We start from the raw sequence: 20,409 nt of genomic DNA, 5'->3' as shown, positions 1-20,409 counted from the left end.
CAAATCCATATTGAGAAACGTCACCTGTGATTGGCGCAGCGCGCGAGGCAGACGCCCTCGCCGCAGCCAATAGGAGCGCGCCCTAAAACTTCGCACCCATCCTCCGAGATTGTGTCGTCACAAAAATCTCCGTGTCCGTCGGAAGTTGCTCAGTGCGCGGAGTTCGGCAGTGAGCGTGATCATCTGGTCCTTCTCGAAACGTTGCAGGCGATAAACTTCACCAGGTGAGTGACAGTAGAAGTGACGGAGAGTTGCCTGAAAAGCGCGTGAAGGGGGAGTGTTGACACGCGCGGGGGTTTAAACCAGGTGCCCGTCGCGCGCACGCCGACATGATGCAATGTTGTATCTGCGTAGTTCAGATCTTTTATTAGAGCAATTGTCAGCAGACGTGGTACATTTTTATGTGCGCGTCGTATATCAACACTTGTTCGCAGAAAACCCATATGTATCGGTGCCAGTTGACTGCTGTCTAGTCATTCCTATTAGTCGTATTGATGACTAAATGAAATGCGTTTATCGTGCTGACTGAAGATGACAGTGCGTTAATAATCGTTTATTTATTGATTGACGGCGAAAGACAAGAAATAGCCTGGAGTCATTATTTCCCCCATTACTGATTATTGTCTAAACCATTTTCAGGTACGTCGGCTCATCAAACGTCCTGATACGTGCAATTAGACCAAAAAACAATTTAAACTACTAAAAATCAAGAATAACTGCTAATTTGCATAATATGCGTATTTCAGTATTTCAAATAAATGTGTCTGGACCCACGTTTCAGCACCTCCCCTATAGTTTTGCTCGCTGACCATGTGGTGGACGTGTCTGCAGCCTGTTTCTGTGACTGGCGTTCCTGGAGTTCACGTTTGACCCAGCATTTGTTGTGGCTGAGTGAACTTTTCTAGTCTGTTGTTAAGACATGCTCATACTGGCAAACACTTAAACCGGTTTTAAGACGTTGACATAACAATGGCCACTGTGCAAACGGATAGAGGATTATTAAGGAGAAAAGCTACAGTAGGAGCATTACCCAGACCTCTAAATTGAGTTGGATGTTGCCAGGCTGAGATCAGGTGATTTTTGCACTCAACCATGTCAACCCGGTCGGTATTAGAGGGATTTAATTCTTCCCAAGTGTTGCATGTTAACCAAAATCAAAGTTCCTCAGCAATAAATCCTCCTGAGGTTTTTTTTTTGGCCACACACTCTGGACTCAGACTCCATGTGTTCCCACAGAGGATCATGTTGCCCTGTTGAACCCAGACTAGCACACGCTGTAGCACCTGCTCTTTCCCACAGTTACTACAGCTACTGAAGCCAATGCGGCCTTAATTAGCAGCATAACTGTGTGCAGGTCTGATGGTGAGACCTTGATGTCGACACAGGATATTAAAACTTATACTAATCCCTGATAACTCAATAAAGGTAATGGTATAAATTGATCGCTGCTCTTTTTGATGTAATGTTCCTAATCATCAACGTGTAACTAACCTGAGAGCGGAAGATCACACAGACGTTTGCTGTTTAAGGCACAGATGTTTGCTTTAGCAGCTGTCGGTGGCTCAGCGTGTGGACATGTCCTGACCTCACAGTGGCGTCAAACAGGGCTCCGGCCTTTGGAAGCTGGCCCCTGTGTGTGCACTGGACATTAGTGAAGGTTCACGTGCTGCCTTTGGAGCTGGATGAACATGTTCAGGCAAACAGAGATGCTGGTGGAATAAAGCAGTCTGGTTTTTGTCTAGTTGCAATACAATTTTGTGACTAAAAATACCATACTGCATGTAAGAAATGTAGTAATTCTGGCATTAATAAATTTTCACATTTTATTTCACATTTAGCTGCATTTTTCTTACATTGTGCTGAGTCACGATGCCACATGAAACAGCAGGTGTGAGTGTCTTTCTTTGTGATTCTGTAGTAACACCCCCCATCAACCATCAGGCTGTGCCTTACCATTTCCTGTTGGGAGCGAATGATGCAATAGTAACCAGCGTTTGATCAGCTAAGCCTCCACACGTTTCCTTGCTAATCCCGCTTCTGTTCTCTCCCCTTTGCCGTTGTGATGGCACAATGTGTGGGACCAAAGCGTTCGCTCATTGTAACTGTGTAAAAATGTTAAATTGAAAAATCGAAAACAAAAGGTGCAGGCGGAACAATAGCCTCTCACCAAAAGGTCCGATCTAAGCATGATGCAGCATAATGGACTGAAAGAAATGAGACAGCATTAATGGGAGGAATGGGTTGGGTTTTACCTGCTTTTATGTGCTAATATAGTAAGAAATAAATATGATAAATGATTGTATTCTGTTGAGATTAGTTTTTCTGTTTTATTTACAGTTTTTTTGTGATTTTATTTTCTATCCCGTAATCATTTTTACTTTTTACTTTATAGATATAGGATATGTTTCAGTTTATTATTAAATTATGATTTTTTTTTTTTTTTTGTAATAACATGCAAAAGAGAATCAACTCCAAAGGATTTAAGAACAAATCTAATTATATGCCCAAATGTAGAACTAAAGAGTAAGTGTGAACCTTTAAAAACATTGTCAGGACAACCCTGTGTTTTTTGCAGCTTCAGCGATGCCATCAGTTCCCTCCTCCAAAGAGGCCGCGACGGGCCCCGTGTGCCCTCACTTGGCCAAGATGCATAACCATGCCAACGGGCAAGCCAAAGTGCTGGACAGTTCGGTCCCGTTGATTTCAGTCGACAAGGCCACAGTGGGGGACCGAGAGGAGGCGAACAGAACCATTCAGATCAACACTAAGAACACCTCTCCGGAGAGGAAGTGGATCCGGCCCGATCTTCCGAGCCGCTGCACATGGAGCCTGGAGGCCTCGAGCGCAGACTCCCCCCACATGCAGGTTCCAAGGTTCGCCAGTGTATGACTTAACTAATGCTAGCTTAAACCAGCAGGTGTTATTATGTCACACTAGGATTGGAGGTTTGCTGTGTTTGCACTTTTTTAATCTGCTCCTTGCTTGAACATGTTTTCATGCTTTCCTCTCAGACAATCGCGCCAGGCCATTCTTCCAAACATTTTGCACATGATTGGAGACACTCCCCTGGTTCACATCAACAAGATCCCCAAAGAATTTGGACTCAAATGTGAAATATGTGAGTCACCCAGCAGCACACAAGCCAAAACAAGTCAATAGATAAAACCGCAGGTGTGGCCCTGGTGTGTGTTTTATTCACTGACAGCATGTAATCCTGTTTTGAGTCACCACTTAGTAAATCTTACCATGAACATCCTTCTGTTGTGTGTTTGCAGTGGCCAAGTGTGAGTTCTTCAACGCTGGCGGCAGCGTCAAAGACAGGATCAGCCTGCGGATGGTGGAAGACGCTGAGAGAGCTGGAGTCCTCAAGCCCGGAGACACCATCATAGAGCCCACCTCTGGAAACACGGGTAGCTACCTGCATGTGTTTGAGTGCATGCGTTGCTATGAGGGCAGAGGTATTTAAAAGATAACGCGCTGTGCACGTGTTGCGTTGCAGGTATTGGACTGGCTCTGGCTGCAGCGGTTAAAGGCTACCGCTGCATTATAGTCATGCCGGAGAAAATGAGCATGGAGAAGGTGAGTTCATGTGACGTTCAATGCAGCAGAAGTTCTATGGTTTCCTCTTGTGATTCTACTCACTTCTTGTATTCATTTCCATCAGGTGGACGTCTTGAAGGCTCTCGGAGCAGAGATCGTCCGCACGCCCACAAGCGCTCGTTTCGATTCGCCAGAGTCTCACGTGGGCGTGGCCTGGCGCCTCAAGAACGAGATCCCAAACTCGCACATCCTGGACCAGTATCGTAACCCCAGCAATCCTTTGGCCCACTATGACACCACAGCTGAAGAGATCCTGGAGCAGTGTGGTGGTACAAAACACGGAAATAAACTAAATGCTACAATAAGCAAAATCGTTAGCCTTTTATATTTATTTCAAGAGCGTACATGTAATTCTTTGACTAGGAACTCATTCTCTTCTCACAGGGAAGCTGGACATGCTGGTTGCTGGAGCTGGAACCGGTGGAACCATCACAGGTATCGCCCGCAAACTGAAGGAAAAATGCCCCAATATCAAAGTAAGTCAATGGTAATAGGACATTTTTAATAGTTTGCCCAATCACAATCAAAGAACAGTGGAAAACGTTACAGGCTCGTGTGCTGACTGTTCATGAATAGTGTCTGTCATGTGCAGATTGTTGGGGTTGACCCAGAGGGCTCCATCCTGGCTGAGCCTGAGGAGCTTAACAAGACCGATAAGACCCAGTACGAGGTAGAGGGCATCGGGTACGACTTCATCCCCACTGTGCTCGACAGATCCGTGAGTTCAAACCTTTTTATCTTCTTTCCTTCTCTACCTTATGTGTTCCCAACCAATGTGCTTTTTATTTTATACCCTCAGGTGATTGACAGCTGGTACAAATCTAATGATGAGGAGTCCTTCAACATGTCTCGTATGCTGATCAGAGATGAAGGCCTGCTGTGCGGTAAGTCGTCTGCTTGAACCCAAACTCCGTCTATGTTGAAATCTGAATGAAACGCGAGTCACGTTTTGTTTCCTTTTCTTCAACAGGAGGAAGCTCTGGGACGGCCATGGCAGCAGCGGTGCATGCTGCCAAAGAGTTGAAGGAGGGCCAGCGCTGCGTGGTCATCCTGCCCGACTCCATCCGCAACTACATGTGAGAAGAGACGCACATTCTTGGCCACCTGGGCTAAAATTGCACACAGCTCTGGTACTGAAAACCTTTTTTCCCCACTTTCCAAGGTCCAAGTTCCTCAGTGACAAGTGGATGGTTGAGAAGGGCTTTCTGAGAGAGGAGGACCTCATGGTGACAAAGCCATGGTATGTGTAGCAAAGTAGATCATCTTATACATATGGCCTCCATTTGTATTTGTTATTTGTGTAAAGCTCTGATCTCCCTGTCTGTGTCCCAGGTGGTGGAACTGGAAGCTGCAGAGTTTGAATCTGTCGGCTCCCCTCACGGTGCTACCAACGGTCAGCTGTCAGAAAACCATAAAGATCCTCAAGGAGAAGGGCTTTGACCAGGCACCTGTTGTGGATGAGGCTGGGTGAGTATCACGCAATGAACTGATGAGATATCTGCGTTTCGCTTCACGTGATAGAAAAAACTGTAATAAGCTTCTGTGTGTCTCCCTTTTTTGTGTAGATTGATCCTGGGCATGGTGACACTGGGGAACATGTTGGCCTCCATCCTGGCAGGGAAGATCAAAGTGTCAGACCCTGTGAGCAAAGTGCTCTACAAGCAGTTCAAACAGGTCAGACACTAAATTAGTCCCCTGCTGTTGAGCACAAACAGAGACGATCTTATGAGATTTAATAAGGTTTTAAATTAAATTTGGTTTATAGCTTCACCTAATAACACAAACTAGTTTGGGGTGAGTCATTGAGTGAAAGAACTGTGGTCAGATTAAGCTGATCTGATAGTTAATGTAATGATTCATGTTTCTTGGGCAAATGTTTCTTTTTAATTTTAGTATTGTTTTAAATTATTTACTTCTCCTTTTCATCCCCAGATCCGTTTGAATGATAACTTGGGGAAGTTATCCCGCATCCTGGAGACCGACCACTTTGCCCTGGTGGTGCATGAACAGATTCAGTGTAAGTACAACAATGCATTTACAAACACCCCTGGACTTTCACTTCCTGCGTTCACACGTTCCCTGCTTGAAGTAGAATTCTTATTATTGATCTCAAAGCTCTTAACATTTTCACAAAGAAATTAAATTAGATAAATACTTTCTGTAGAATATAGAGGTTTTGAAGAAATGTGTGTCTAGCATCATAGGCCAATGTCGATTTTGCAACTGAATGCTGACATCAGCTTCAACTGCTACTGAGTATATGTCTGTCAAATAATATGCCTGCACAAACATACATGAAACTACCGGTTATACAGTAACTCTTATAGGAACACTTCACACTTCGCCATGTAGATAACCACAGTATGACAATTTTGTGTTTTATGTTAGAATGTATCTCAAAACCGTTTAAAATCTTTTTTTTATCGCATTATAAAAATTTATCCAGCACATTATGGAGAAGACAAAAAAGTCTGGTGAACAAGTGCACTGGTTTGTTAGGGTCAGCGCCCCCCCGTGGCAGAATAAAATGTAAATATTGATTCTTTTGGACGTCATTCAAAGCAAATAAGAACTTCTTTCATGTGCTAGATCAGTGTCTTTTTCAGGGACACACCATTGACCAATTTTGAACCTGTGCACACCGACAGTGTTAAGATAACGGTGGTGTTGCTCAGTTGCCTTGCAACTGAAAGTCCACCGACAAAGAGGACATCCCAAAGAAAAGAAACATTTGTAAAACAGCAAGTATGTGGTTGCATCTCCCAAGCTGATTTGTATTGGTTGTTGTTGTTGTTTGGAGAAGCAGCTGTTTTCAGCAGAAAATCAGATAAGCCCATTGCATTTTTCCTGATTGGCACTTGAAGCAAAATATGCATTTAGTTACAATCTTTTTCTAGCATCTACAGTGTAAGATATTTCCCTTTTTAGGCGTTGGATACCATTAAAGTATTAAGAAATTAATATCCATCTAATTTACTATAGGTAGATTTTTAGTGTTTGCTGGACTTCCACTAAAATATGCCCTCCAGTGGCATAATAATAATAATAATAATAATAATAATAATAATAATAATAATAATAATAATAATAATAATAATAATAATATTAATAATAATAATAATAAATGGTTTATTACTTGATTCCAGGCAACTGAGATCCTTGCATTACCAGCATTATATTTGCATTATCTGTGTTCCTATACAATCTCTCTCCTGTTACACCAGATTTGTCAGACGGCTCTTCCAGTCTGAGGCAGATGGTGTTCGGCGTGGTGACGGCCGTTGACCTGCTCAACTTCGTCACAGGGCGGGATAGGAAAGAGCGGTCCATGTCGGAGTCCAATGCTGAAATGTGACTGGCAGACTGAAAAACGCTATACGCACAAAGTACGAGTCTTGCATAGCAAACATAATGACGAGTTTAGTAGATCGTCTCTCAAAGATGGCACATAATTATGTTTTTTTTTTTTTTTTTATGTTTGAACAAGAGTCTTAAGGCGATTACTTGACTACTTTGAATCATACTTGATTTTTTGGAATGGTTGATATAAGATTGTAGAAAGCAATCACAATTTTGTAGAATTGTTTTTTATATATATATTGTTAGTCCAGTGTAGAAAATAATTGTTTCACTGTGGTCTTGGCTGAATTTTATAGAATCGTACAAAAGCCACACCCAGTTTACCATTTCATCTTTTATTCCTTTCTGTATATAAGCTTATTACGTTGTCTTATATCAGTGTTGCTGCTTTTGAATGGTGTGGGGTATAATAGCCTAAACATTCATGTGCTATATTCCCTTCCCTGTTTCAGCATAGTGCCTGTGATGTACCTGGAAAAAATGTCTTGAGTATTAAACTGCCACTGTGTGTGGATGAGATGTTTTATATTGATGATTATGATTCAATTACTGTATAATTAAATAAAAAGTATAGAAACTGTTATTGGGTTGTTTTGTTTTTCTTTTCATTTGGTTGATTTGGTGGGTACTGGTCAAAACATAGTAGTGTTAGACTTGTATATGACACAAGTAATATTTTAAATAGTAGTTAGTGGTAATATTATTGTATTAATTGTATATGTTTTTGTAGAACTGTCTTGCAGCACAATAACTGTCTAAAAGCTTCGTTGAAGATTCTTCCCAGTTGGTCTAAGACGTGAACCCCAATATTAAGTAATTAGCGCGCTTGTGTTTGAGTCCGCCATGTGGTTAGGGGTGCGTGTAATGGTCTACACCAAACACCGTGTTATCGCCGTGACGGCGGGCACAAACACGAGCCGTTGCGTTCAACGCACACACACAGACCCCGCCCACACTAGGCGCTACTTAGGCGTATTCCTGTTCTCTAAAGAAGCGAACCCCGCAGCGTTAGAAGTATCCAATCAGCGCTGTCAATGCGAGTCGTTGACTGTGGCGATGTATGTGTTGTGTGGTAGCTGCTACGAGCAAGGCTAGACAGGCAGTATGGCGGAGGAGGGCAGTGTGTACGAGTTAGAGGGGCTGGAGGAGCAATTACACACTTTATCACAGCGTTACTCCGGCGAGGACCTGCGGGCCGACAGTAAATCGTTCTGCGCTGACTTTTGCAAGGTAAGGAGCCGCATCTGAAGTTGGTCCCAGGCGTGTTGTCGAAGATAGGGACATATATGTTAGCCGACTCCCCTCCCCCAGAACTGGTCGCTACGGGGCTAGCGTTAGCACTTAGGCTCGTTAGCATCTAGCTGCAGAGTTCCAGTCGCTATAAAAACGTATATGTTGCAGTAACGCGTTCTGAGCACCGCGTATAACAACTAAGGTTCGAATGCAGGTGCTGCTACTGACGCGTCCGAGCTCGTAAATCAGTAATATGTTCACAGTTCTCGTTGATAGCACAGCTAGCAAGCTAACTGGACTGAACGTTGGAGCCCAACTGCCCAGTTAGCCTGCAAGTTAGCCTACGCTGAATGTTTACCAAATTTTAACGCTGACAGGTCAAGTGTTTGCAGTGCAAGATAACGTTTGAGTATTGTTCGTCTCATTAGGAAGTTCTTTGATGTCATCTTCGCTCAAATACATGCGAACAGGCAAACATGCGATTAATAGCATTTAACATCGCGTATTGGACATGAAACACAACTTTGTAATGAGGCTTCAGCTGTATATTAACCCGCAGCAACAATTGGTCACGTATTTATAGACGTGTTATAGCACATTAGATTACAAATCTAAAGGGTTTTACAAGACCTTCGCATATTAAGGTTTGATAATGTTGTAATGTTACAGGAACAGAACAAGTCAGTCTGATGGAAAACTCTAATGCAAGTTTAAATGGCAGTCGCTCTTCGTGTTTTTTTTTTAGTTGTCACGAGGGATTCATGAATACGGTCCTAATTCAACATTGAACATAGGCGATTGTCTAGTCTACTGTTGACAATATATGGTAATACAAATTTGCTATCGTGCAGTTGATATGTCAATGAAACAAAATACAACAGGCTTAGTTTAGAATAAGAGCAAAGTTGATGCAAACACTATCGTCAATTCAAGAATTTAGAGCGAGTGAGTTGATTAGTGCTTTTTAGGAAAATAATCTGCAAGATGCCGTTTGATTTAGAAGGGGTCCGTTGATTGTACAGAGGGGACGGAGACCAGAGAATAACAATGTTGACAGTGAACATTCACCGGATTCCAATTGACTGATGCTGATGCTTTTGATCGCCACCATTAGGGGGCAGCACATTTTATTATTGTGTAGCACTGCATAAATATTAAATAAAGATTAAACCTTCCAGGTACTTTACAAATGCAGTCAGAAATTGACCTTCTTACCGTTCTCTCTGCAGCTTGTGGAGGAGTACGCCTCTCGCTGGCAGGTGCCACTGCCTCAGCTCAGGATCCTTGAGATATCTTTAGTTTATTTCACTCGAGCCTCCACCTTCTTCAAATCAAACTGTGATCATGTGCTCCGCACACTCAGTAGTCTGGCATTGTAAGTACACAGACCCCCGAATGACATTGGTTTAAGTTTTTGCATTCTTAAACAATTGGTACTATAAGTCATAATAAGTAATATTATTTACTGTAGTTCTTTATTTACTGGAGCACTGATATACATACATACAAACACACACATAAATAGAAGATAGCACTGGGTTGTGGTGGACATAGAAATTATTACATAAACTTCCAGTAAGCGATCAGTTCCTGAACCTGGTGACAACATCTCTAAAGATACATTTGCATTTGAATATGCTGTAGCAAAACAGTGAGCTACTGTCAGAGCAGTGGCCCCAGGCTTTCCTTATTCTCCTCCAGACACATGCTATGACACTCTTTTAATGTGAATGAGGCCAAAAACACTTTCACTTTCTCAACCTTTTACTGTGACTACGTTTTGCTACATTTGACTATGTCATTTTTCAAGTTCCAAAGTGTGATCCACTTAGCCAAGTAAGATTTTTATAACACACATTGAGGTATTGTTTGTAGAACTGCTCTGACAGAAACACTGTCAAAATGTCTTGCTTGGATTACTGCCCCTGAACAACAAACCAGTTGTCCATGTTTGGCAAATTGCAATCATGTCCAATAACATGCAAACTAGATGTATTTTTTTTCTTGGTTTCTACTTTACTCAGTTTGGTTTTACTCTCTATGATTTACATTAATTTAGTTTTGAATGATTTAACAAAATTCCTTTGTGTCCTACTTGGAGCCATGCCCTGCCTTTTTTTTAATAAAACAGAATTCAACATACAGAGTCACAGGATGTCACAGGACAGACATTAATAAATTAAATCTAAATGAACAAATATCATCGCTTTTGAAATACAAATTAAATTAAACTATTCTGGTGTAGTCCAGTATATTGGACTACACCTCCTGACTATTGGTGGACATGTTTATAGAAATTCCAGTTGATTGTGTTTGCTAGCTCACACAAGCAAATTGGTCAGCCAGAAAACCCCATGGCATGCTGCCCACTTCATAGACCCCTCTATCCTGTACCCACCAGAGCTCTGAGGTTCTTCTGTTTTTTTTTTTCTTTTTCTTTTTTTCTGCGTTGTCTTTGGCCATTTATACAACAACACAAATAATTATGTATTAAATGTATGAAATAGCTGCACATTGCACATTAGTGTACTTTTTGTGTGTTAATCTAAACAATGTATGATCTTCTTACAGGAGTGTTTTTGAGTTGCTGCTGTTTTTTGATCAGGAAGACTTCCATCAGGAGACACTGAAACACTTCATTGCTACATTCCAGGTGGGAAAAAGAGCATATAATTGTTTACTGACTTTGCTATCCAATCTTTCATAAACAATTACAATGTATGGACCTGGCTTTTATAAAAGAGCAGAACGTAAACAGGATTATATGTGTGTTTTTCTCTCCCTTTTCATATCCCAGGAATGTAATTTAGCCGTAGAGAGGCATCAGAATGTTCACTTACTTCAGGTGGCACGTTTGCTTCAGGGTGGCGGGCCCTGGGTCAGCTTGGTCTTACAGGAGATCCTCAGTGAGTCCATTTTACCTCAGAATGAAGGTAAGCTAAGGCATTGTAGTCTTGCACAGGTCCACTCCTTTAACCTAGTTAAATAAAAAAAATGCTTATGAAAAACCAAAGAAATATGGAAAACTGCTTGATTTAAAAAACATTCAAATTAGTAAATACCTACAGTGTAAAAAAGGACACCTGTTTTATTTACTTATTACTGTTACCTGTATTTCTTGCTAATAAGCATGAGTGTCATCACAATAATTTAAAACCATATATGTCTCTCTTCTGGATGCACTTTCTATTAGTGGATGGTTTCATCAGCTCTGAGCTGCCTGTGTTCCTTGAGCTGCGGGTGCGCTACCTTTTATCCTCTGCACGGGTCAGTGAGGCTATGGCCCTGGCTAAGTGTTGTGCTCAACATCCTACAACAGGACAACACATATTCTTCCTCCAGTTCTACCTCATGTGGCTTCACAAGACTTCACATCACGATCGCCTACATAAAGAGGTGGGTAGTGTGACGTTATGTGGAAGATAGACAAGCTTGTCTTTCAGATGGAGTGAATGTTTTTCGTCACTCAGTTGTTCATGTTGTTTAATTATTACACAGCCATACTACAGTTGTATCTGTGAGAAATATCTTGGGCCTAAAATGACATTTTTAATGTCATTGTTTTCAGGTAGCTGATATTAATGGTAAAAGTGCAGTTAACATTATCTGTAGTTTGGAATATGAAGAAGAGGATGATTTGTTACTAGCTCTCTGCAGAGCCTTCCTCTCTTGCCAGCTACGCAGGGGAGACATGTATTATTTGTGGTAAGTAAAACTAATTTTCTTCCTAATGTAGTATTAGTTTTTAATGTTTAGAACATTTTAACTCCATTTAATTTCTTTGCAGTGATCTTGTCTTCATATGGAGTAAACTACATAGTAAATTGAAGACATCTAAGCAATCACTACTCGAGGAGAGTCATCAGCTCATGCTGTCTGCCACAAATGTTAATTCAATCTTTCCATTCATCAGGGCCATACTGCAGGTGGTAAGTATAGTTGACTTAAACTGTAGCATATTCTAAAATCTAAATGTGAAGCTTTCTATGTGTTTTGAAGACTTTTCTTTGTTTTTTACTAGCTGGGTGAAGATGGAATTCAGTTCTGTGTAGAGCTCTGTGCTAGCACACTGGAGTCTTGCCCTTCTTGTGATGTTGGTACCAAGTCCCTCGTCTACAAAACTATTGCTGGCCTGCTGCCCAATGACCTGGAGGTTTGTCGGGCTTGTGCTCTTCTTGTTTTTTTCCTGGAACGCACGTTTGAGGCCTACAAAGTAGTTTATCTTCTCTACATGCATCCTGATCAAGAGTATCATGCAGAGAACAGCCCCATTGGAAATCATGTTCGCTTTGAAACATTGCAGGTAAAGCAAATCTTTATCAAATCATGACAGATAATTTAAATTGTAGGAATCTGAATCTCAGTTCAGATGATCATTACATAATTGTTCGATGGCATTGTTGCTGCCATTTTTCATGTTTGTAATACCAAAACATTTCTTGTGGTCTCTCTTTAGGTCTTAAAGAAGGATCTGTATTTTGACCCAGAGTTTTGGAATCTCATTGCTTTGCGGACAAATTGCTTGAAGCTGATGAATGAAAAGGTTGTAAGTGCTGCACTTGAAGAAATCATGGAGGACAAGTGGATTTCTAGCTATTGCACCAAAGTGCCTGCGTCCCGATCAAGCACATTATCATGTCACAAAGGAAATAAAGCAGCACTTCCACAAGCGGCAAACAAGCGGCACCATAAAGAGGGTGCTGACACTGCATCTAAAAAACTTAAAGTGAGCCCAGGCAGGAAAGAAAAGAGTAAGAAAGTCACACAAACTCTAAGGGACACTTCATCCAAACCAATGAGGCGATCATTTTGGCAGCTAGAGAGACTCCAGGACAATGTCACTGTTGCATATGGAGAACACAGGCGCATTACACGACTTTCAGAGAAAAATCCACCAAAACGGCGGATTAGAAAACCCAGGTGGCTTATGGAGGACTCGGGTGCTCTTGACAAGAATAATGTTCTTCCGAAGATCAAAAAGCATGGTTTTAAACATGAAAAACACCTTCGTTCTTCTATTTTAAAGAGGGCTGATCAGGTTAGGGCCAGTGTAAAGTACAAACCTTCAGTAAACTCTTGCTTAAAGGCAAATGAAAACAAGCAACGGAGAGGATATCCTTTAGAATGTCCAGATACTCCACCACCTCAAGTAATTCTTGAACTCTCGCTACCAGACAATGAACTAATGGGTACATTTCCAGAGGACACCTGTAACAGGCAGCGAGGTTTACCTCAGGTGCTTCTTTACAAACCGACTGTGAAGCTTCCTTCCTCATCACAACCTGTAAAGACTGGACATGGCAAAGAGGTGGTTCTTCGAGCGCGAGATGAAGCTATGTTTGTACTGCAGATGCACTGTTATGCTCGGCAGCAAAAAGGGAAAGGTAAAGGGCTGAATATTCAGGGGTCAGTGTCAACAATCACGCGCTCTTCTGTGCAGGGAAGCCCTCCTAAAGAATCACCAAGAGAGCTCTGTGAAAAATCTGAGATGAAAGACAGCATTGCCTCTCAGACACAAGTACCAGCTGGGGATTTAGAAACATCCTCTCAAACTACAAGAGCAGTTTCACGAAAGACATCAACCAGAGAATGCTCTGAAAAGTTTGTTGCTAAAATGAAATGTACCACTGCATCAAAGACCACAGCAGCAAATGATGTTGCAGAAACCCCATTATTAGACAAAGTATTGCAAGCTCAACCCAGGGCTCTAGTAGGAGAGCTTTGTGAAGAGCCTACTGTTGAGATGAAAGTCACTATTGCTTCACAAACTCCAACCCAGGCTAAAGGGACACAGTCTTCAGATTTAGAAAAGGTCTCTGAAGGTCCAGGTGTTGGCCCCATCTTAGAAGACACAGTTTCATCAGAGGTTTCACGGTCCACAGCTGAAGATGACAATCAAGTGGAAGTTTCCATTATGGCCAACATGCCAAACATAGCAACTTCTGGCCCTGTGTCCTCGCAGTTCATAGATGTTTCTCAGAAAGAGGGGGATCAGGACTTCAGCCTTGAAAGAAATGTAGTCACTTCAACTAAAGCATCAGAGACTCGGGCTGCTTCTGCTGTTATAAACCAGGATAGTATAAAAGACCTATCCTGTTTGACATTAGTAACAGAGGTCGTTGCTGAACTTTCACCAGAGGACCTTGAGATTGACAAACAGCAAGTGCCAGAGAACAGTTCCTCCATGGAATCAACAGCTGGAAATAAACCAAATGTAGCTCAACAAATATCCAGCAAGTCAAGCTGCTCCATTCCACACGATGACACCTCCACAGTTGCTGATGAAGGAAAAAAAGGGAAAAGTACAATGCAAGATATTGTTTCCAAAACATCTGAAAATAGTGACCCTGTGGAAATGTTACCAGAATCTGAAGAGTCCAAGTTGGAGTACTGTTGTACCTTCTGCAACAAGGTCTTTAAGGGAAGTCGTGTTATAGCGCATGCTATGTTTCACTGTCGTAAAGATGAGTGCATGTTCTGTGGTGCAGATTTCAAAAATGACCTTCTGGCTATGATACACCTCTCTAATCATATAGAGAAGCTAAAGAGGGTCAAAGAGACAGTTGGCAAACAAGGCCATGAAAATTCTCTTTCTTCGGTCTCTGAGACCAAAGATTTCTCCACACCTAAAACCTCTGCCAAAACTAAGACCACACATGTGTCTTCTAGTCGTAGCAGTGGGAGACTGAAGAAAACCGACCGTGCCAAATCTGAGAGCCTTCCAGATTCAAAGCCATCTGAATTTAGAAGGTTAAGGTCTAATGCCAGTAAGGTGGATGGTCAGCTTTTACAACAAAGGAAACAAAATGTATTAGAGCACCTGTATGGTGAAACTCATGTTCATAATGTAAATGGGCATATTGGCAAAAAGCAAGAACTACATAAAGTAAAAAAGAACTTGGAAGCCAAACAGCCACATACACGACAAAAGACTCCTCATAGAAAACACATTGACAGTTTTAAGTTGCTGGAAAACCATGATATTGAGATGGATTCCACTACGTCTCCAGCTCCAATAGAGAAACATTTTGGCTGTTCCAGGAAAAGTATAACGAGAGAGAAAGAATCTCGTCAGCTCCCGAAGAAAGCATCAAAACAAGATGGAAAAGAGCCACAAGAAAAGGTTTGCTGTTCTGTGGATGGATGTGCCTGGTTTACAGACCTGTCAAAGAGTCGTGTTGCACTTCTCTACCATGCTCTTGAAGATCATTATGGTGAGGCCAAACCTTTGGAACTGGCGTTCCAAGTAGGAAACGGCAAATGTAGCATTTGCATGAGGGTTTTATGGAGTTTTGAACATTTTCTGCACCATGTTGAAAGGCACAGACTCTCTCCGAGGCATCCTTGTCCTCATCAGGGCTGCACTGCCAGGTTCAAAACTGGAATGGAAATGAGACGTCATGCTAGGAAGCACAGTCCACTGCAGGCAGTGTGTTGTCTCCCTGGTTGTTCTGAGCTGTTTATTTGTCTCTGGGCACTAAACCTTCATGAAAGAGAGCATTATGCTTCCAAAGATACTAAATCGGACAAGAACTCAAATATGCAAACAAGTGACAAGCAAAGTAACACACAGTCTGGGAAAAAGCAACAGGATAAGTCAAATGATGCTACTGCTACCACTGCTGTAAATGAAACTGAGAGTGTAAAGGCTGCTCCTTGGTTGCAAGCTACACATAATATGTCATCAGGAAAGCCTGATAGGGCTGCTTCTCTTTCCCCTGCCGGGGCGTCTCGGCTGAAACAGAGGTTAAAGGACAAAAGTGAGACCAAGGATTTAAACATCTTAAAAAATCTCTCTAACAAAGATGCCTCAGCACAACCTACTGTTTCTTATTTGAGAGCAAGGCAAACCTTAAGAAAAGAAGCAAATACTAGCCTGAAAACTGCCAAATCTCACAGAATCTTCTCATCATCATTTTTAAAACAAAGCCAGTTGAAGCATAAATTCAGAAGAAAGTTGGTTAAGATAAACGCCAAAAGTTGTAAGAGAAGAGGTCATCCACCAAAATCGAATACGGCTGTGCATGATGAAAACGATACCAGTCCAGAGACTATCCACAAAGATCAGATGAGCCCTCCACTTACAAGCAACCCTAAACCTGCAGAGATCTCCACAAACCTGAGCGACGAGTCAGTAGAAAAAAAGATTGGGCAGGTTGCAGAAGATGAAGCACCAATGGATGAATCAAATCTGAAGAAGCCTGTGGACAAGCAGATTGAGGATGGTGTAAAACACAAAGACAATACCACTACAGCAGTTGTGACAGCTACCATTTTAAATCAAATGAAGAAACTACATGAAGTGAAAAAACTGTCCATTAGTCAAACAGTTTCTGCAGGTTCAAATAAGTCAAAGAAACGCAAGGCTATCAATATCAAAACCAACACAAAGAAGGTCAAGAAAAATTGTTCTTCCAAAGAACCAGTGTCTGTCTTGCAAAACTCTGCAAAGTACAAATCTACTGTTGAGGCACAAGCACCAGAAGCAGTAGAAAAAATATCTGAGGTGGGGGTAGAAGAACAGGTGGAAAACACAGATTCAGCACAGGACAAATCTGAAAATCCTGCTCCTGTTGCTATTCCTGACAGTGTAGATGAGAATATGGCACCACCCACCTCCTCCAGCGAGAATACCCACAGCTTGACAATTGAGGTAAACTCCACTGGATCTCACACCACTGGAAAAGAGGGAAAGAAAGCAAAAAATAGACAAACTGCATGTTCAGAAGGGGCGGAAAAAAAGTGCAAAAAGGGTAACAGAAGAATGGTCAATGAAAAATGGCCACGTAAGGTCATGGGTAAGACATCTGCTGCAAAAAAGATGAAGACAAAACCTGAAGTCCAAGAGCAGGTTGAGGCCAAAACAATATTAGTCAACACCGTTTATGGAAATGTAGAGACCTCTGATCTAACGATTAAAAAAAGTGTAAATGGAAAGACTAAATCTACTTCCACTGCTGACCAGAGACAGAGGAACAAGTCGAAGAAGGGTACCGTTAAGACAGTGTCTGACTCAAAGAAAGCAAATCAGACGCGCAAGAAAATGAATCGAGAAAGTGTGAAGAAAGCAGGCCCAGACCAGCTGCTCTCTGAAGGGAAAGGAGTGGTGGAGGCCCCAGAGAAGGGAACACTGCAGCCTACATTTGGCAGCCCTGGTAGCTCTTCAGCAATGAACGGACTAACTGCAAATGAGGATGTCAAAAAACCTTCAGGGCCTTTAGACATTCTTGCCAAGTACAGTAAGAGGCCATACATGCGTCTCCCACCTACTGCATACCTTGATGAGAAGTACATTACCATGCCAAAAAGAAGGAAGGAGATATCGTTTTTCCCATGGTCCCAGATAGATTCCACCCCAGAGCAGACGAGTGCTACCACAACTCTGCAGAGACAGCGATGTGCCAATTGTTTTGCTACCTTCAACAGTGCTGAGGAGCTGCAGAGTCATCTCCAACTTCAGAACTGCTCAACCCTCTTTGGGTTTGACTCTGATGATGAGGGTGAGTCTAAAACCACCATTACGAACTAACTTGTATAGTGTCCATGTGTTAAACTTGTATTGTCTTTATTCAAAATTATGAGAAAGAGATGGCCATGTGTATTCCCATCATCAGGCCAATACATTTGTTGATTATTGTGATTTGTTGGTATTAGCTTTGTCTTGTTGTTTGTCTGTTACAGGCAATGGTTAAATCACTGAAGGGATGCATAACAGACTGAGCCTGCATTAGCTGTGAATGGATCTTACCTCACATGGCTGTTCATTCTGGAGGACTCGCTCACTATTTGGGGCTAAGACCTGTGTACTCGGGAGTTAATAGGTGGAGATCAAAAAATAAAAGGACACAATTTCTGCAGCATGGATGGTTTTCAGAAATCTTTAAATAGCCAAATGATGAAAAAAGACTACTGAAGTGAATCCCAGTCAGACTGTTAGCAGAACAGCTAGTACTGAAGTGCCTGCTCTGGAGCCTCTGTGCTGTTTCTAGCTGCTTCACCCGGTATAGACAGTAAGCATTGTGGCCTAAAGACTGGACTCTAGAAAGCTGTGAAATAAAAAGAGACGATGCTAAACAGCAAGGCTGAACCTGCTTTCACTTGGATACATGTTTTCACACCAGTAAGCCATAAAATAACATTATTTGCTTTTTGCACCCTTCTAATAAGATTTCCTTTCTTCTGTTTGCTTAAACCCTCGACATGTCGCAGATTGTATATTAAAAGGGGTTTAAACACCCTATGCTTACACATTCTGAGTGCAAACCTGAAAGTTGTAAGATTGCTTTTCCAGATTCTTCCCTGTGGAGTTTTTAAATGTATATTTCTTGTTAAAATACTAAAAGTATTTCTCATACAAAGTTCTCTACGGGGTTGAATAGTTCTGTGCTGCTTGACCTTATGGTGAGTAACCAGTAGGTGTCAGTGTGCACCAATCGTAAGCAGACATGTTTATACATTCACAACTGCTCACATGCATTTATTGCTGTGCACATGTTAGTAATGGCTTCACTTCCAGTCACTTTCATCTGGCTATTTTGTTAAGCAATAATACCTACTGCCCCAGCATCCTACTAATATTTAGCTGGATTCTGCCACTTATCATGTCTTTATTTGTTACTTGCACAAAAGCATGTTTTATTGTTTATATTGTCACTTTACCTTCATTGAGCTGTCATCACCATTGAACCACCATTTTCTCTTCTGGGATTAATATCCGAATTCCTTCCAAAAGAAATGGATGTTTTGGGTTTTACTGGGGGGGCACTGCTTCACAGTCTTCAATGGGCAAGAAATGGTTCTATTTATTTGTTTTACTTTCTATCTTTTGTAAATATTTGAAGAGTTTCAGCAGCTTATTATAAAAAGGGGTGTTTGAGTTGGGTTTATATTTTGTTCTGGAAGAAAAATAAAACTTCTAATGGCATTCCTTTTTGGGGGATTATTACGGCATCTATCACAGCGAGTTTTAATCGAAATAAAAGAACAATTATCCAAAATATTGATAATAGAACACATTAAAGCTGCAAAGCTCTTCATTCTTAGCCAGTGATAAATTTTATACAAATACATTTGAAGATATTTGTTGTAAATGTTGACTGTTTTTTTCTTTTCAAAATGTGTTAGTAGTTTCACTATGGTACTACGATGGTTTGAAACATGTACAGGAAGAGCTGCCTATACAGACTGATACCCCAAATCTGTAGTATCAACCAAGTCCATCACTGTGAATGTGAGTATTACACTACATTGGAGTCAGTTCTCCTCTGTTTGTTTTAAACATACATTTTATTCAGCTGCATTTTACAGACGTGGAATTCCACCAACTGCACCCCCAGGTTGAGACTCTTGTGTCTGAACTTCATGAACATTTTAGTCTAAATATTTTGCAAGATGATCTACACATTTAGCCTGGCTTCTGTGCTACCGTAACATGCATTACAGTTTGTTTAGTCAGTGGAATGATGTTGTAGAGTGCAATAATGTAAGGCCACTAATTACTGTAATTGGCACTAATATCAGTCCAGTGATGAAAGAGATGCAGAGTAGCACTGAGACAGGCGGTCATAGAAGCCAGACAGAAAAGTGATCCCATTGTTTTGCATCTGAATCAATATTTTTTATTGTGGTAGACGCAGACTGAGGCAGAGAGAGAAGGTGGATGAGTAGGGAGAGGAAGAAACAGAAGACCACATAGAGAGTCCAGTTCCCACCCACAGGTGTGTTTGTGTGTCTGTGCACACTGAGAGGTGGATGTTTCTCTTTTGAGGGAGTTGACATGCAGCTGGCCATTTAATGAAACAGTCACATTTAAACCAGACTTTATGCGTCATATTTCTATTTAGGCTACATTTGACCTTTGAAAGTGTACATACATGCCACCATACCAGGGAAATAAACTTTACACTAAACATAACTGAGGAAAGGGAACATATTCTGACAAGATAAATAAATAACAAGCTCATTTAAAGTTTCATTTATAGGCACTGTCATATATAATCATAGCCAGCAGAACATTACATGATATTTTTTTGATTTTTTTATAGATTAGAAAATTAGTAATTCATGTGATTTTCACCAAAACCTTGGTGACAATCCTGAAATAACAAATCTGTTCTTCACTCAATATAAATTACAAGTAATTAATTTGAATATTATATAATGAAAGTGTTGATACGCCTAATAGCAATAACATGAATGTTAAAGAATGCTTTGCTA

At 41.3% G+C, this 20,409-nt stretch overlaps 2 protein-coding genes across 2 annotated transcripts; both read left to right on the top strand.

Annotated features, from left to right (window-relative positions):
- The first annotated feature begins 65 nt into the window (after positions 1-65).
- LOC114844589 (cystathionine beta-synthase-like) lies at positions 66-7,543 on the top strand. Its single transcript, XM_029132072.3, has 15 exons — positions 66-224; positions 2,576-2,873; positions 3,012-3,118; positions 3,276-3,410; positions 3,500-3,579; positions 3,665-3,869; positions 3,985-4,076; positions 4,193-4,318; positions 4,400-4,484; positions 4,571-4,676; positions 4,763-4,840; positions 4,933-5,067; positions 5,166-5,274; positions 5,533-5,617; positions 6,825-7,543. The coding sequence occupies exons 2-15, from the start codon at positions 2,584-2,586 to the stop codon at positions 6,953-6,955; spliced, it is 1,764 nt and encodes a 587-aa protein (XP_028987905.1). The 5' UTR covers positions 66-224; positions 2,576-2,583; the 3' UTR covers positions 6,956-7,543.
- Positions 7,544-7,964: 421 nt separating this feature from the next.
- LOC114870661 (zinc finger protein 654-like) lies at positions 7,965-19,117 on the top strand. The gene is made up of 10 exons (XM_029175675.3): positions 7,965-8,190; positions 9,423-9,568; positions 10,765-10,846; positions 10,991-11,126; positions 11,387-11,589; positions 11,762-11,898; positions 11,981-12,122; positions 12,215-12,496; positions 12,650-17,693; positions 17,875-19,117. Exons 1-10 carry the CDS (start codon positions 8,065-8,067, stop codon positions 17,883-17,885), a joined length of 6,309 nt encoding a protein of 2,102 aa, XP_029031508.1. The 5' UTR covers positions 7,965-8,064; the 3' UTR covers positions 17,886-19,117.
- The last annotated feature ends 1,292 nt before the right edge of the window (positions 19,118-20,409 follow it).

The sequence above is a fragment of the Betta splendens genome, chromosome 2 (genome assembly GCF_900634795.4).
Source record: "Betta splendens chromosome 2, fBetSpl5.4, whole genome shotgun sequence".
Classification (NCBI taxonomy): domain Eukaryota; kingdom Metazoa; phylum Chordata; class Actinopteri; order Anabantiformes; family Osphronemidae; genus Betta; species Betta splendens.
Note: the sequence above shows the minus strand (reverse complement) of the source record. Positions and strands in the feature narration are given on the sequence as shown.